Source organism: Stomoxys calcitrans, chromosome 2, assembly GCF_963082655.1.
Source record: "Stomoxys calcitrans chromosome 2, idStoCalc2.1, whole genome shotgun sequence".
Lineage (NCBI taxonomy): Eukaryota > Metazoa > Arthropoda > Insecta > Diptera > Muscidae > Stomoxys > Stomoxys calcitrans.
Window position 1 is genome coordinate 173257926 of NC_081553.1, and position 19297 is coordinate 173277222.

A 19297-nucleotide genomic window follows, 5' to 3' on the forward strand; every position below is an offset into this window, starting at 1 on the left:
TGCAAGCCAGTTTTCAGATCAACATATCTTCGTACAATTCAAATTCTCCCATCCTCCACTCAGTGCGTTTGTAACATTCTTCGGCGTAATCAATAACTTTTTGTTTATCAATTGAATTGTTGATGTAACAGTTTCTTCTGTATGTATACTAATTTACTTAATGAAACTGTTACGGCGCAATATTCGTTTTCTTATTAAAATACATCATCAAAAGGATTCGTATCATCTCAGAAGATTTTAAAATTTCGGCAGTTTGAGCTATAATTTCTTCATAATGGATTACAAATAAATAATTAAAAAAAAAAACATTTTTATTTAAAAAAAAATTTTAAATATACTAAAATTTTAATTGAATTTTTTATTTAATCGAGATTTAAACTCAGCAAATATATACTCGAACTTGGCTTAGAAATTGACTTAAATCATTTTCAAAAAAAAAATATTCCGTAAATATAAATAAATGTTATTGCACAATACATACGTGTCAGACTTTTCAGCAGCGAATTTTGAAATTGCACAAAAAGAAACAGAAAGAAAAAACATTCGGTTTTCCCTATATTCCAAAGCGTTTTATGAAAATATTTTGCAAGGTTTCAAAAAACCCAAAAGCATTTACTTAGAAATTTAAAATGTTTATACACTATATCATTCTGTATAGTTTGGCGTTAAAATGTCTGTTTTTTTTTTAGTTTTTCTCATTATTATACTTTTGTTGCTATTTGGACAAGATTTGTTTATTTTTTTGGATTTTTTTTTGTTGCAGCCCACGAGTTTGTGTACAAGTGTTTAATGTATTAATTGATAATTGTTATTAATAATAATCATAATTTACTTAAACGATTTCTTTAAAATAATTTAATTTTTGGTTTATTTTAAGACATAGTTTTACCAATTCTTGTGGGTTTAACAAGAACAACGGTTTGCCTCCGATAAACTGGCTAGGCTAAATGTGCCTAAGCCATTGGAGCCAGGAGATTTTTTTTCTTGTGGTTTATCGTCGTTATCAAAATTTTCACCCTAAAAATGAGAACAGTGGAATTGAAACAATTTTGTAAATGTCAGTTTTGTCAGCTTTATATATACCCTTCTTTCTCGTTGTTCTCGTATTTTTCTAGCTAGTGATAGGAAAGCATCTTCAATGTTGATATTATTTTTACAGGATACCTCAAAGAATGGCATATCAAAATTTTCGGCAATCTGAAAATAAGAAAGATTTTTGTTAGCGAAAAATAATTAACAAAGAGCGAAAAAAAGAAAAAATAATTAACAAAGAGCGTTCGGCTGGGCCGAATCTTAGGCAAACAAAGAAAAGTGGATAAGGATAATTGTTATGCAATTGGAGCTATATCAAGTTATAGTCCGATTCGGACAATAAATGAATGCTGAACATTGTAGAAGTCATTGTGTAATATTTCAGTTCATTCGGATAATAATTGCGCCTCGTATGGGCTCAAGAAGCAAAATCGAGAGATAGGTTTATATGGGAGCTATATCAAGCTATTGATCGATTCAGACCATATTAGACACATATGTTGAGAGTCATGAGAGAAGCCATTGTACAAAATTTCTGCCAAATCGGATGATAATCTAACCCTCTAGAGGCTCAAGAGTCGAGATCCCAGATCGGTTTATATGGCAGCTATATCAGGTTATGTACCAATTTGCGCCATACTTAGCACAGTTATTGGAAGTCATAACAAAACACATCAGCTAAATTTCAGCCAAATCTGATAAGAATTGCGCGCTCACTTAGCTCAAGAAGTCAAGATCCAGGATCGATTTATATGACAGCAATACCAGATTATGAACCGATTTGATTCATACTTAACACAGCTGTTGAAAGTGATATCAAAATACTACGTGCAAAAATATCAGTCAAATCGGACGGGAATTGTGCCTCGTAGAGGCTCAAGAAGTCAAGATCCAAGATCTGTTTATATGGCAGCTATAACAAAACATGGACCGAATTGGCCCATTTACAATCCCAACCGACCTACACTAATAAAAACTATTTATGCAAAATTTCAATCGGCTAGCTTTACTCCTTAGAAAGTTAGCGTGCTTTCGACAGACAGACCTATCTCGGACAGACGAACGGACATGGCTAGATCGACTTAAAATGGCATGACGATCAAGAATGTATATACTTTATGAGGTCTCAGACGCATATTTCGAGGTGTTACAAACAGAATTACGAATTTAGTATACCCCCATCCTATGGTGGGGGTATAAAAATTTAGGCCATGGTATCTATCAATGACTCAAAACCCCTAACCTTGGCTGAATTCTGACCCCTAGGTAAAGGGTGATTTTTTAGCTAATATCTTTTTAGCAACAGCTCACGCACGTTTCGTGTTTTGTTTCACTGTTAAACATCTTCAGTTTGGTCTATAATCTTACAAACGAACAACGCTTGAAAATTATTGAATTTTATTACCAAAATGTGTGCTCTGTTAAGAAAGTTCATCGCGCGCTCATTTTTGACTCAATGGGTATGTAAATAAGCAGAATTGTCGATTTTGGAGTGAATATCAGCCAGAAGCATTGCAAGAGCTAGCAATGCCTCCAGAAAAAGTCACAGTTTGATGCGGTTTATGGGCTGGTGGCATCATTGGACCGTACTTCTTCAAAGATGGTGCGAATCGTATCGTGAATGGTAAAACCCCGCTTACACTGCTCATTTAATCCGGATTTAAGGCTCTGGTCAGTTGATTTTATAAAGGGAAAACACAAGATCGAGCCATTAAATCCGGATTTAAAGAGCAGTGTAAACGGTGTTTAAGATGATATCACACTTCTTTTTTTGCCCAAAATGCAAGAGCTTGACTTGCATGACATGAAGTTTCAACAAGACGGTGCCACATGCCACACAGCAGGCGTAACAATGGACTTATTGAGAGGCGAGTTCGGTGAGCATTTTATTGCACGTTCGGGACCGGTCAATTGGCTGCCTAGATCGTAAGATTTAACACCTTTAGACTATTTTTTGTGGAGCTATGTTAAAGCTCATGTGTATACAGACAAGCCTGCTTCAATTGCCGCATTGGTAGACAACATTGAAGCATTTAGGCGGGTGAACTATTTGAGGCGTAGTCACGGTCAATATTTGCATTTAATAATCGTCAAACATTAAATTATATGGACCGTACTATGGATTTATTTTTCTGAATTGTATGTTTTTTTTTTGAAAATCACCCTTTATGATAAAAAAGAATTTGACTGGGCCGAAATACTCTGCAATAGTTATAAAATGCTTATATTACCCAAATATTAGTAAAATTTTACGCACCCAACATCAAATACCCGGCGAAAGAATCACAAAAAATTTTCCCTCACTTAGAAAACCAAATTCCTTTAACCAGAAGAATATCGATACGATACGCCTTATACCGTGGACACTTGTGTACTCACTCAAGTAGAAACTTCTGTTCGAAGTGGTGGCATGCCTTTTGGACCTGCACTCATTGATTGATATAAGAGAAGTATCACCAATTTCTTAATTGAGTGTTCATGGGAAAATGTATTTTTATATACCCACAAAACTTATTGAGATTCCATTGCAGAATATTGTCCGGCGTTAGACCATTGTTTAATGCTTTCTATTCAAAGAATAGTATAGCAAAACAAGTAAAAGGCGTTAAGTTCAGCCGGGCTGAATTTTGGATACCCACCACCTCGGGCATATATGTAAACCACCTTTCATTAAAATCCGGCATACCTTATGTCCCATAGTAGTTATATCGAAATATGTTCCGATTTGGATCCAACGATGCTAATAGCAAGACACCATGATCCATTTGACATCTCCTTCTGATGATTTTTCTTGGTTGAAAATGAAATCGCGATAAAGGAAACCAGTCAAATGCTTCTAGCAACAAAACATGTTTTGCAGACTTTTTAAATGTTTTTTTTTATACCCACCACCGAAGGATGGGGGTATATTCATTTTGTCATTCCGTTTGCAACATATCGAAATATCCATTTCCGAGCCTATAAAGTATGTATCTTCTTGATCAGCGTACAAATCTAAGACGATCTAGCCATGTCTGTCCGTCTGTCTGTTGAAATCACGCTACAGTCTTTTTAAAATAGAGATATTGAGCTGAATCTTTGCACAGATTCCCTTTTTGTCCATAATCAGGTTAAGTTCGAAGATGGGCTATATCGGACTATATCTTGATATTGCCCCCATATAGACCGGTTGGCCGATTTAGGGTCTTAGGCCCATAAAAGCCACATTTATTATCCGATTTTGTTAAAATTTGGGACAATGAGTTAAGTTAAGCCTCTCGACATATTTCTGCAATTTGGTGCAGATCAATCAAGATTTGCATATAGCTGCCATATAGACCGATCTCTCGTTTTAGGGTTTTGGGCCCATGAAAAGCGCATTTATTGTTCGATGTCGCCGAAATTTGGGACAGTGAGTTGAGTTAGGCCCTTCGACATTCTTCTTCAATTTGGGTGGTTTACATATATATCCGAGGTGGTGGGCCGAACTTAACGCCTTTTTACTTGTTACTTGTTTTAATTTGTTGCGGCAAAGCAGCTTGCTTTGAAGAAAAATAAAATAAGCTTGACATTTGTTGTCAAATTTCGAGAGCACAAAATTGCGTCATAAACAAAGCTCGTGAAACAATGGACATATTGAGCGATGAATTTGGTGAGCAGAATATCTCTCGAAGTGGCCCTGTAAATTGTCCGCTTGTTGGTCTACGGGGACAAACCAAACACGATTGAAGTCTTAAACCCTGTTTATACTGCTCGTTAAAACCGGATTAAGGCTCTCGTCAGCTGATTTTATAAAAGAAAACAGGTGAATGATCCATTAAAACTGGTTTTAATGATCAGTATAACATAGCACATGTAATTCGTGTGATACACTCCGAAGAGCTCGAAAAAGTGACACAAAATTGAACCTAACGAATTGCCCATTTGAACTGATGCCGAAGGCAATATTTACGAATAGTTATTTAAAAAAGTAAAGGCTCTATTACACGGCATGTAGTTGTCTTATGACATGTTGAGTTGTACATGTCGTGTGATACAAACGAAACTAACATATGAAAATCACTTTTCAAAATAGCACATGTAATTTTTTTCGATTAGAGCGTCCTCTATTCCCTATGACAAAAACATAAAGAAATTAGTTGTTTTTGTTGTCAGTCGAATGAAAGCAACCCCAAATTAAACATTTATTACACATAAAAAATCTGATTTTGCTCATATTTGCAGGTTATATCATACGAAAATAACATACAGATGTGATAGCAAAAATGATGAATCGTATGTAAATTGACAATTTTAACAAACATTTTCAATTACATGTGCATACAAAAGTGACATGTCATATGACGGAGGCCACCGTAGCGCAGAGTTTAGCATGCACGCCTATGACGCTGAACGCTTGGGTTCGAATCCAGGCGAGACCATCAGAAAAAATTTTCAGCGGTGGTTTTCCCCTCCTAATGCTGGCAACATTTGTGAGGTATTATGCCATGTAAAACTTCTCTCCAAAGAGGTGTCACACTGCGGCACGCCGTTCGGACTCGGCTATAATAAGGAGGCCCCTTATCATTGAGCTTAAACTTGAATCGGACTGCACTCATTGATATGTGAGAAGTTTGCCCCTGTTCCTTAATGGAATGTTCATGGGCGAATTTTGCATTTTGCATATGACATCTACATGCCGTTATAATAGCACCTTAAATTGCAACGAGCAATTATTCTATTTCAATAAAAAATGTTAATATATGATGCAAATTTGAGTGTTTTATCAGATTTTTTACTTTTTTGGTTTGTTCGGCTCGAGGTCCTGAAAACAATTGTTAAAAAACTGATGTTATTATTTTTGAACGCTTCAAAAATCACCATTCACTTGGAACAAGTTCGACTTCTTTTCTCTTGCATCACACACAATATTTACTAGAACGGCGCCAGGTTATAAACCACCACAAAACGATGTGGTTCTTCTTACCTTCTCTCCCCGTTCTTTATCCACCATTCGTTGAGTGGCTGAGCATTCACATTTGTTTCCAGCTAAAACTTTGACCACATCCGGTGAGGCATTCTGCAAACAAATACACACATACATTTTATTTATTTTTATTATGAAAAAAATTAAACCACAGGTAAACATAATTTTTACCTCTTGTATATTTCTTAACCAATACGATAAATTGTTGTAGCTCTCTAGATTAGTGACATCGTACATAAGTAGAATACCCATGGCACCTCTGTAGTATGCAGTTGTTAAAGTGCGGAAGCGCTCTTGACCTGCTGTATCCCAAATTTGCAATTTTATCGGTACTCCATCAAGATTGATAAGCTTTTGTTTAAAGTCGATGCCTGAAAATAAACATATATGGATGCACAATAAGGATTATGTTCTTCTTATATTGGGTTGCCTAAAAAGTAATTGCGGATTTTTTAAAAGAAAGTAAATGCATTTTTAATAAAACTTAGAATGAACTTTAATCAACCTAAAAGTAACAGCTGATAACTGACAGAAGAAAGAATGCAATTACAGAGTCACAAGCCGTTGAAAAATTTGTCAACGCCGACTATATGAAAAATCCGCAATTACCCTATAGTATGTATTAAACTCGCTTTTGTATTTGTGTTCCGTATAGACTTTAGACCATATATATTGTTTTTCGAAAAAGTTTCTAAAGACGTTTTTCCACAAACGGGCGGCCAATACGCTCAAAATTCCCTGAACGATCCACAGGGTACATAAAGACATTTGAGTATACATTATGACTATATAGAGACTACACAGAAAAAATTAAAAATGTGATTCAATTAAGAAATTTGAACATTCAATTAAAAAATTCGCTAAAATAAAATAAAAACGAAATTGTATTATTGATCATCAATTTTGTGATTTGGATTTATGACAAGCTCAAATATCGAATTAAATCAATTATTAACTCAATAAACCAATTTATTTGAAAGTTGTCGCTTCTCGCAAACAACATTTTACCAATTTAATAAAAGATAAGAAGAAAGGCGTTAAGTCTCGGGTACATACGTAAACCACCTTTCGTCAAAATACGGTGAAAAATGCATACTTTATGCCCCATAGCAAATTGCAATTTTTCCAATGAACATTCCACTTAGGAACAGCGGCAAACTTCTCACATATCAATGAGTGCAGTCCGATTCAAGTTTTAAGCTCAATGATAAGGGGCCTCCTTTTTGTAGCCGAGTCCGAACGGCGTGCCGCAGTGCGACACCTCACAAATGCTGCCATCATTACGAGGGGAAAACCACCGCTGAAAATTTTTTCTGATGGTCTCGCCAGGATTCGAACCCAGGCGTTCAGCGTCATAGGCGGACATGCTAACCTCTGCGCTACAGTCCCCATAGCCACTATATCGAAATATGATCCGATTTGGACCAAATACTAATAAGTACAAGTCATTGTTCAATTGTGCATAACAAATTATTGATCTTTTTAGTAGCTATATGTAAAAACAAGTAAAAAGGCGTGCCGGGCCGAACTTTGAATACCCACCACCTCGGGTATATATATAAACCACCTTTCATCAAAATCCGGTGAAAATTGCATACCTTATGTCCCATAGCAATGTATTGTATATCGAAATATGATCCGATTTGGACCAAATACTTATAAGTACAAGTCATTGTTCAATTGTGCATAACAAATTATTGATCTTTTTAGTAGCTATACATATGTAAAAAAAAGTAAAAAGGCGTGCCGGTCCGAACTTTGAATACCCACCACCTCGGGTATATATATAAACCACCTTTCATCAAAATCCGGTGAAAATTGCATACCTTATGTCCCATAGCAATGTATTGTATATCGAAATATGAAAGTAAATGCATTTTTAATAAAACTTAGAATGAATCAAATATACTTTTTTACACTTTTTCTAAAGCAAGCTGATAACTGACAGAAGAAAGAATGCAATTACAGAGTCACAAGCTGTGAAAAAATTTGTCAACGCCGACTATATGAAAAATCCACAATTACTTTTTGGACAACCAAATAATAAGTACAAGTTATTGTTCAATTATGTATAACAAAATATTAGTCTTTTTAGTAGCTATATCTAAAAGTAAACCGATCTGACTCATATACAATATGGATGTCGAAAAGCCTAACATAAGTCAATGTGTCAAATTTCAGTTAAATCGGATTATAAATGCGCCTTTTTTGGGGGCCAAGACTTTAAATCGAGATATCGGTCTATAAGGTAGCTATATGCAAATCTTGATCGGTCTAGACCAAATTGCAGAAATATGTGGAGGGGCTTAACTTAACTCTATCCCAAACTTCGACAACATCGGACAATAAATGCTCCTTTTATGGGCCCAACACATTAAATCGAGAGATCGGTCAATATGGCAGCTATAACCAAATCTGGACCGATTTGAAATTGAAGAAGGATGTCGAAGGGCCTAACAGAACTCACTGTCCCAAATTTCGGCGAAATCGGACAATAAATGCGTCTTTTATGGCCCCAAAACGTCAAATCGAGAGATCGGTCTATATGGCAGCTATATCCAAATCTGGACCGATCTGAGCCAAATTGAAGAAGAATGTCGAAGAGCCTAACACAGCTCACTGTCCCAAATTTCAGCGGCATTGAACAATAAATTTGCCTTTTAGGGGACCAAAACCTTAAATCGAGAGATCGGTCTATATGGCAGCTACATCCAAATCTGGACCGATCTGGGCCAAATTGAAGAAGGATGTCTAAGAACCTAACACAACTCACTGTTCCAAATTTTGGCATAATCGGAAAATAAATGCGCCTTTTATGGGCGCAAGACCTTAAATCGAGAGATCGTTCTATATGACAGCTATAACCAAATCTGGACCGATCGGAGCCTTACTTACTTTAATTGGCTACGACAGAATATTTGTTCCACTAGCCGAACGTAGAATAGCGTTCCAAGCGCCTCGATATTCTGCGCTCATTCTAAAATCTCTGACACCAAGTTTCGAGGTGTCTCCCACAACTTGAACTTTCCATCGGGCTTTGGTCTTCCCGGTTTGCCGGTTTTGCCGATCGGTCCCATATTGAAGAAAGATGTCGAAGGGCCTAACACAACTCACTGTCCCAAATTCAAATTCAGCAAAATCGGATAATTAATGTGGCTTTTTTGGCCTAAGACCCTAAATCGGCCAAACGGTTTATATGGGGGATATATCAAGATATAGTCCGATATAGCCCATTTTCGAACTTAACCTGCTTATGGAAAAAAAAAGAATTTGTGCAAAGTTTCTGCTCAATATCTCTATTTTTAAACACTGTAGAGTGATTTCAACAGACAGACGGATGCACATGGCTAGATCGTCTACGATTTTTACGCAGATCAAGAATATACATATATACTTTATAGGGTCGGAAATAGATATTTCGATGCGTTGCAAACGGAATGACAAAATGAATATACACCCATCCTTCGGTGGTGGGTATAAAAAGGCGCAGTTTGGTGCGGTTTATGGCCTGGTGGCTTCATTGGATCGTACTTCCTCAGAGATGATGCGAATCGTAACGTAACTGTAAATGGTGAGCGATATTGTGGGATGATATCCAACTTTTTATTTGCCCAAAATGCAAGAGATTGACTTGCATGACATGCGGTTTCAACAAGACGGTGCCACATGCCACGCGTAACAAAAGTCAATTGGCCGACTAGATCGTTCGATTTAACTCACTTAGACTATTTTATGTGGCCCGCTTCAATTTACGCATTGGGAGACAACATTGAAGTATTTATTTGTGAGATACTGGCCGAAATGTTGGAAAGAGTATGCCAAAATTGGACTAAGCGGGTGAACCATTTGAGGCGTAGTTACGGTCGACATTTGCCTATATTACCATATTGACCGATTCGTATATATCTTTGCACTGATGTTGGAAATCATTACTCCTGTCTTTACATTTTACGGATTCTCAGGTCTGTAGAAATCAAATCCGGGGATCGGTTTATATGGGGGCTGAATCTGTTTATACACCGATTCGGGTCATACTTGGCATGTATATTGGAAGTCATAACTCAAGTCTTTGTTCCAAATTTCAGCCAAATCGGATGAGGCTTCTAGGGGCCCAATAAGTCAATTCGGAGTATCGGTTTATATGGAGGCTATATCCAAATCTAAACCCAACGACCTTCATCAATAAGAAGTATCTGTGCAAAATTTCAAGCGACTAGCAATACGTGTTCGACCGATATCATGATTTCGACAGTCGGGGGCGGACATGGCTTGATAGACTCAGAATGTCAAGACGATCCAGAATATATTTACTTTATGGGGTCGCAGATCAATATTTCGATGTGTTACAAACGGAATGACTAGATTTGTATACCCCCATCCTATGGTGGTGAATACAAAAAGCTTTGTAAAATCGCTCCAAATCAATGAATCGAGTCAAACCAGGGGCCTAATTCTCGCATCTGCAATCGAGCGAGTTTTAGTTCGAAGATAAATTCCGTTCCGTAAGTACAAATTGTATCATGGCTTACGATCGTTATTTCGATTTCTTAGAAGAAAAAATCGATACGTTGAGCATATTTCGCCATCTGAAAGGTAAACAAAGCAAATGGTGGTTGTTAAAAAAAGTAATTGCAAATGCAGATTTGCCCATGAACATTCCATTTAAGGAACAGGGGCAAACTTCTCACATATCAATGAGTGCAGTCCGATTCAAGTTTAAGCTCAATGATAAGGGACCTCCTTTTTATAGCTGAGTCCGGACGGCGTGCCGCAAAGCGACACCTCTTTTTGGAGAAGTTTTTACATGGCATAAAACCTCACGAATGTCGCCATTATTAGGAGGAGATAACCACCGCTGAAAAGTTTTCTGATGGTCTCGCCAGGATTTGAACCCAGGCGTTCAGCGGCGGACATGCTAACCTCTGCGCTACGGTGGCCTCACAAAAAAATAAATAAAACATTTAACAATATGCAATTGTTTTTAAACGATATGTTACTGTTTTTACACTATAAATTGCTGCTTAATGCAAAAGAGGACAAAAATATATGTGGATTACATCGCCTCTAGCACAGCCAACGGTGCTTGTTTTACGTCTGTTTTTTCGGGCAGGCACAAGGAGAACAACAGCCAAAGTACAATTGGATAAAGTCAGAACCTTTTTCTTGAAAAAATATTCTGCTCCCTTAAATTTAGTGGTAAATTGATCCAACTTTTGGTTTGGTCATGTCTGTAGATTATTTAATAATTTGCTTTGCCGAATTCGGCGTAAGCACAAAGTAAATTTTTGTTCAATTTAAAGGACCAAAAATGTGAATATAATATGTCGATGTCCTATTTTTAGCGTAGTTTCTTGAAAATAGACGAAAATTTGTTAATAACGATAGCTAAACGATGGCATTCACACCGTAAACACAAATACACCAACTCACTTTTCAAATTCTTCAAATAGTCTTCTGGACATTTTTCTGGTAGATAGCCCTACCAAAGTTTTACTCTATGATCAGCTAAGCGTACCATGTTTTTCCAGGCATGACTTAATCCTTATGACTTATGACTCCCATCCACCACCAGAGGATCAGGAACAGCCATTTTTTAACTTTTCGAAAACCAATTTTAATACATTATCACATGAACTTTCTAACATTAATTGGAATGCAATATACGATTTTCAGTCAACAGATGATCAACTGGATTTTATCAACAAAAATCTAACACATTTGCTAGAATGTTCGGTGCCGTTAAAAAAAACAAGAATAAGGAAAAATGATAAATGCTGGTTTAATGAAAATATAACGGAGCTAATAAGGAAAAGAGATATGGTGTATAAACGTTGGAAAAGGTTCAAAACTCCACAACTCTACGATGATTTCCGAGCAGTGAGAACGGAAGTCAATAAAGCCATAAAAAAATCGAAGGCAACGTATTACGAAAATAGATTCCGTTCTGCGATGGATTCGAAGAGCAAATGGCAAACTATTAGGGAAATTGGTATAGGCAAGTCAAGTTGCGTTAATATCGACGCAAATCCTGATGACATCAATAAAATGTTCGTATCTACTCCCACTAACCATGAGCCCAGTTCCCATTCCCAAAATATCAATTTAATTCCACAGCGATATCCAATATTTCCATCATTTTCCAGCTTCGAATTTTCATGTGTGTATCCAGGTGATGTCATTAGCAGCTGTCTGTCCATTAAATCAAATGCTGCTGGATTTGACAACATATATCCACAGTTTGTAAAAATCGTCTTGCCAAGTATAGCTCCATATATTACCTACTTGTTCAACACTATTATAACTACGGCCCAATACCCTAGGGCATGGAAACACTCTAAAATACTTCCAATTCCAAAGTCGACCGGAAACCATGAATATCGCCCTATAGCCATTTTGCCGTACCTATCAAAAGCGTTTGAGCGTATTATACATTTACAAATTGGCGAGTATCTTCAGCGCCATGAATTGCTCACCGTACATCAATCTGGATTTCGTCCCAAGCATAGCTGTATTACGGCCTTAGTTGATGTCGCTGAAAATATACGATCTGGCATTGATGACGGACTTATAACATTTCTAGTCTTACTGGACCACTCAAAGGCTTTTGACTGCGTCAATCACGATACTCTATGCAGAAAACTACAACAAAACTTTAATTTTTCTATCACCGCAGTGAGACTGATTTCAAACTATTTAAACTGTCGAACTCAGTCCGTAGTAATAAAAAAAGTTACTTCCAAACCACTGCCTGTTAAAGCTGGCGTACCTCAAGGGTCAATTTTAGGCCCACTTCTATTCTGCTTGTATATTAACGAATTACCAAACATTCTTAAACATACAAAAATACATATCTATGCAGATGACGTGCAAATATATTTAAACTGTCCCAAATCGCAAATTTCTGAGGGTATAATGAAGCTTAATACGGATTTACAAGCAATTTACTCGTGGGCCCTAGCAAACCATCTTATGATAAATCCCAAAAAATCAAACTTTTTACTTATAAATAACCGAATGAGTGCAGTTACATGCGAACATTTGGTCAAGATTGGAAATCAAAACATTTTACAAGTTCCCAAGGCAAAAAACTTGGGCGTTATTTTTAATCAAACCCTAACATGGAGTGATCATGTTGTTGCTGCCACTGGAAAAGTCTTTGGTATGCTGAGAACGTTATACCAGACACAATATTTTACACCTATTCACATTCGAACCCTCTTGGCCAAATCCTATCTTATACCGGTTCTAATTTATGGAAGCGAATTATTTACAAACTGCGATTCAAGAAGCAAACATAGACTAGAAGTTGCATACAATTCGATCCTAAGATACGTTTATGGACTGAAAAGATTTGAGAGTTGTTCAGCTTTTCGTAAAAGCCTGTATGGGGTGGATATTGCAAACGTTCTGAATATTAAATCACTGGTACTTTTACACAAAATTATATATACTAAAACACCATCGTACTTGTATGATAAACTGCAGCTTGGTAGAACCAACAGAAGGATTTTAATTGTACCAATGCGCCATAAATTGCTGGTATCGGAGTGGCAATTTTTCTTCACCGTTACCCGTCTTTGGAACTCCCTCCCATCATCAATACAACTTAATGGCGACGCAAATAAGTTCAAACAAAATCTTACAAAATACTTTCAAAGCCTATAAATTAAGTGATTTGTTTTTCCTATTCTTCCTCTCAATTAATTATTGTTAATGAATTATTGATTATTGATTATTGATTATTGATTTTTATTGCTAATGTAATTAAAATTAAAGCCGAACTTAATGATCCCTTTTGTTAGAATAACGATTCTAATCACATACTGTAATTATAAGATTTTAAATCTTGTTGTATGTGAAACCAAATAAATGAATAAATAAATAAATAAATAAATTGGTGGAAGTTCTGAATCCTGACTATGGTCCGGTTTCTACAGATAAATCTCCACCATTGAAAGGCCGCTTCGGCGGCACTAAGGATCCTCCTGATGGCTGGGGGATTTGACGTAGTTCTTATCCAGAACCATAGGTGTGTAGAGGAATAGTACGTGGACTAAGAATTCCGGGATTTAAACTTCTCAAGGGTATGAGGAATGGAAGACACAGAGCCTGTATTCTTGCAAAGGGTAGTCTAAATGTTTTTCTTCTCCCGTCGCTAAGCACTGAAGATTTAGTAGTAGCCAGCTTTGAAATAAACAAGTCTCATTACTGGCTGGCTTCCCTATATATGACACACGATTCGGAGATGCCGCCTTCAAACCTTAAGTCGCTGGTTGAAGCTGCTTCTGTAGGGAAGAAAAGCCTCATTGTAGGAAGTGATGCTAATGCACACCACCAGATATGGGGAAGTTCGGATGTCAACGAAAGGAATGAGCTGCTTATCGAATATATTAGTTGCAATCTGGCGATTTGTAATAAAGGGGATAAACCGACCTTTATTACCAGGAACAGGCAGGAGGTATTAGATATTACCTTTGTATCGAAAGATAAAAGTGGTAGAATATTCGACTGGGAAGTGTTGGATGACCTTTTAGCCTTGGACAAAAAAAAAGAAGTAGTGGTCCGTTCAGAAGTCAGAGAATGTATGGACAATGTCTAGTGAGGAAATACTAGAACTACTCGTTGATACACATATCCCGGGAAATTCTCCAACGGACATCATGGCGCCAGAAGAGGTTGCACTGATATGCATTCGTCGGAGGACATTAGGGAAATTGTGTCGGATCCGAAAATCCTTTGGGCGATAAGAAGTTTCGACTCCTTTATGTCGCCAGGCCCTAATGATGTATCACCGGTTGAATTACAAGCTATGTCTGATAGAATGGTTCCCTGACTTAGGGAGATATACTCTGCTTGTCTCAGAATGTCATATATACCTGTGGAATGAAGGGACACGAAGGTCATTTTCATTCCGAAAGCAGGAAAACCCTACCACACGAAGGCGAAAGAATTTCGTTCTATTAGTCGGTCATCCTTTATGCTGAAGACTCTTGAGAGGTTGATAGAAACAAATATCCCTGGAGATCGCCTGTCGCGGCAGCAGCATGCATATAGTAAAGGCAAATCCAGTGAAACAGCCCTTCACGACTTAGTCGGCTACATAGAGTTTTCTCTCGCTGTCAAGGAATATACAATGGTAGCATTTCTTGACATTGAAAGTGCTTTCAATAACGTAAAACCAACGTCAATCATGAAGGAGTTGGAGTTTCTAGGCATCAACTCTACCGTAAGAAAGTTTATTAATACTTTACTTACTAGAAGATGCATTACGGCAGGCTTGGGATCTGTGGATCTATAAAGATGGATCAGCAGAGGATCACCTCAATTAGGTGTACTGTCTCCTCTACTTTGGAATATAGCCATTAACAATATGTTATTGTCTCTGGGTGAAAAAGGCGTAAAAGTGGTCGCGTATGCTGATGATGTGGCAATTGCGGTTAGGGGAAAGTTTCCCAGCACTCTAAGAGATATACTTCAGGAAGCTCTACGTGCAACAGCAAAGTGGGCTACCGAAAGTGGTCTGGGTATAAATCCGTGCAAGACAGAAGTTGTTCTTTTCAACAGGAGATACAAGTTGTCTACAGTGGTATGTGTCTCCTTAGGTGGAGAGAATGTTCAATTTACAAAAAGCCCAAAATACCTGGGTGTTTTGCTGGATAGGAAATTGATCTTCGAATCCAACATTTTGGAAAGGGCAATCTTGCCCTATACATATATACAGCAGTTGTCAGACCTATTATGCTATATGGTGTTGTGGTCTGGTGGACGGCTCTTCAAAAAACCATCTACTGCTCAATACTTAACCGGATTCAAAACATGGCTTCTTTGTGCATCACAGCCGGACTGAGGACGATACCATCTGATGCACTGAATCTAATGCTACATCTTATGCCTCTGGACATTGTAGCTACCCAAATTGAAAAGAACACTGTCGTGAGGTTAAGGGAGCTTTCTTATTGGTCATGTGGCGGCCACGGACACTGTGTTATCCCTGATACAATATCCGATGTTCCAGACAGTGTGGATTACACCCTACCTGAGCCGCTTTTTGATAAAAATTACTGTACCACTATTCGTGATAGAACCGATTGTAACTACGATATCCCTGGTAACAAAAGTTACATTGACTTCTATACGGATGGTTCCAAACTTAACGACCAGGTGGGCTTTGGGGTGTACTCTAAATATCTAGAAGTGGTCATATCGAAGAGGTTACCCGACCACTGCAGTGTGTATCAAGCGGAGATCCTTGCAATTAAGGAAGTGTTGGAATGGCTAAGATATAATGTCATTACGACGATTGTCATAAATATCTTTTCAGACAGACAGGCAGCCATTAAATCCCTGGAGAACGTATTTCTGAACACAAAAACCGCCCTCAACTGTCCCAGATCTCTCAACAAGATGGCTAAACAGTTGAAAATTAACTTTTTGTGGGTGCCGTGCCACCCAGGACCACCAGGGAATTCTAAAGCAGACGAGCTTGCGAGACTAGGAACTATCTACACACTCCAGGGACACTGGAATCTGTGGGTATGCCTCTAGCGAAATGTAAGCTAAGTTTTCAGCTAAGTTTTCAGGATCAGGCCCGAAGGACAACGAATGATAGATGGTCTCAAAGAGGGGGCTGTGAGCATTCCAAAATTATGTGGTCTCATCTAGACTTAAAGAGGTCTACTGCGTTGCTCTCATTGGCTAGAACCGATGTCTCAGTCATTGTGTCCGTCATGACAGATCACTGTCTAATCGGAAAACATGCTGACAGACTGAAGGTTGCCAGCAACGACTTTTGCAGAAGCTGTAGGGCCATCGAGGAAGAAGAGACTATAGAACACCTTCTGTGTGTGTCCCGCACCAGCAGGAGTTAGAAGGAGTTCCACTTTAGGTTCTCGTTTCTTTGAGTCTGATTTAGCGGATGTGAATATTCGCAAGTTGTTGGGCTTTTTAAAGCGATCTGGATGGTTCAACGGTAGGAACTAGAAGGCATCTTCCCTCTTCTGTTCCTGTGGTATCACAATGGACGAAAACGTCTAAGTGAGTCTGATGGCAGACTGCCACTTAAACCTAACCAAGGTAAATGTCTGCGGGCAAAAGCTCGCACATTTCTGTTCGATGTTTCGAATAGAATTAATCGATAACGGATCCCATAATCCAAACCATGCGAGACTCGATCGTAATAAGCTGATTGCGGATGCGAGAATTAGGCCCCAGGAATACATGAAGTTTTGACTTCTACATCAAAAAACTTGGATGCTATTGCCAAACAAAGTTGAAAAAAATCCCTAGGAACCTCATCGTGTATCGAAAGGTTAAACAATATGTTGAGATTAAATGCATCAAAGATCCGTTCTGTATTTCATTTTGAAGCCTTCCGCGATGTTTCATCGTCCATACAAGCAGCATCTGTCATCCAATCTTCTCTGTTCGTAATGTGTATCGTGAAGTTTGTAAAGTGAATCGGTATATGTGTCAAATAATAATTGATGAAATGTAAAGTTTATTAATGTTGGCTCCATGAGGCAATCGTAATTATAATTACTCTCCAAAGTAATTCTTGGAAATAGGTTCTTTAACCAATTGCGATGAATCCGTATGTTATAAATTGCACTAAACACTTAGATATATTATTATAGACCAAATGACCTCAGATGTAGATATTCCAGTATGTACGGTACGAAAAGAAATTTCTAATCCTTAATACATGCAATAAAAGCATCCATATAAATTGTACACAATGTAGCGGCTCCATCTTGTTGCATTGGTGTAGATAGAGATTAACCATCAATAAGTTCACATTACTGTTGTTCGTAATTAAAAGTCAACAGACACTCTACTACATGAGCAACATATACATATGTATGTGTGCAGGCATTGAACACTAATTAAATAACATCTCACTGGCAACGCAAAAAACATGATGTCCTGAAAAACAAACACTCGTAAATTTCGTCCCCCATTAATGAACAGAAAACAACACTCCAACAATCAACTTTCAAACTTTTTCCTCTCCCTATTAACACCCACACAAAACATACATCGTAAAACAAAAACAACGACATTAATTATTTATTTATGCCCAAAGATGACGACGTGGAGAAAAGGAGATTCTCTTATGTAAAAAATCCTTACTTACCAATAGTGGAGATGTATGTGTCGTAATACTTTTCATCACAATATCTGTGGACAATGCATGTCTTGCCGACATTAGAATCGCCCAACACCAAGACTTTGTAGGTCGCAACAAAATCTAAAGCCATTGTTTTGAATAGGAGATGTGATTTTTTCTTTTTCAAAAAAAATGCTCCACAGTGTTAAGGGCCACACTATGTGGATATGTAGATACCAAGGAAGTGTAGACTGTGCTGCTTGGAGAGGAAAATATCCGTTTTTTGAAGTAATGGGTGATTGGTGGTCTTGGTTTTTACACTTTTTTTGTATCACTTGTTAAGACCGTTCTTGCAAAGTAAAAACTTGAGGGTATGGATTTTCGTTAATGTTTATGTGAACTGCACAGCATTTTTTTGGGTTTTACTATTTTTATAAACCTTTTTTACACCTTTCTGTGCTTTTTTAGGTACTATTTTCAAATTTATGGCTTGCTGAAATAACTTTTACATATTTTATTATTTTTTTTTTTGTATACCGCGAGCTAAAAGTATGATTCAGCTTTGATTTTCATTTGTAAAGTCCGTTCGTTTCTCTTTCTTCTTCGCACTCGTTGGAAAATCAATATCCTTTTTGTTTTGGCGTTTGTATGTGTGTGTACAACAGCAATGTTGATTGGTGGTTGTTGATATGCCGTGGTGGTGGAGTTTGCTGCTGTCAATATAAATAAAATGTTACAATGTAACATTGACTCGCCACTCGCACTTAGCACTAAAAAGGAGGTACAGAACATATGTTAAGCTGAGTACAATATTCTCTCCCTTATTTTTGTTCGCTTCTTCTTTCTCTTGTCAGTGAGTCTTATGGCTGTTTTTGGGGGTTTGTTTATGTTTATTTTAATAACATCGATGTCTGATAACAGTTGTGGATGCTTGAAAAGTAGCGGTAGGAAAACATATGGCGGGCATCGGTGTTGCCACACAAAAGATTTCTTCAACCAATTGTTTTATTTGAAACCCAAAAAGGTGGGGCTTTAATTATTTCGTAGATATGTATTTCGACTTTTCGTCCGAACAACTGTGAAAACGCACTATAAAAAAATGGTGACGAAGAAAATGCGAACACATTCAGTTAAAGTGGTACTGTGTTCTATACGCAAAATAGTAGCGACATGTCGCTGCGCCAATGCAAATTTCGCTTCAATTAATTGCCAGT

General features: G+C 37.5%; 1 protein-coding gene across 1 annotated transcript; it reads right to left on the bottom strand.

Moving 5' to 3' along the window:
• Window positions 1-340: 340 nt before the first annotated feature.
• Window positions 341-18923, bottom strand: LOC106087296 (ras-related protein Rab-13). Its single transcript, XM_013252286.2, has 5 exons — window positions 18111-18923; window positions 6149-6348; window positions 5978-6070; window positions 1084-1197; window positions 341-1017 (listed from the first exon to the last, which is right to left on the bottom strand). The coding sequence occupies exons 1-5, from the start codon at window positions 18232-18234 to the stop codon at window positions 904-906; spliced, it is 645 nt and encodes a 214-aa protein (XP_013107740.1). The 5' UTR covers window positions 18235-18923; the 3' UTR covers window positions 341-903.
• Window positions 18924-19297: the final 374 nt, after the last annotated feature.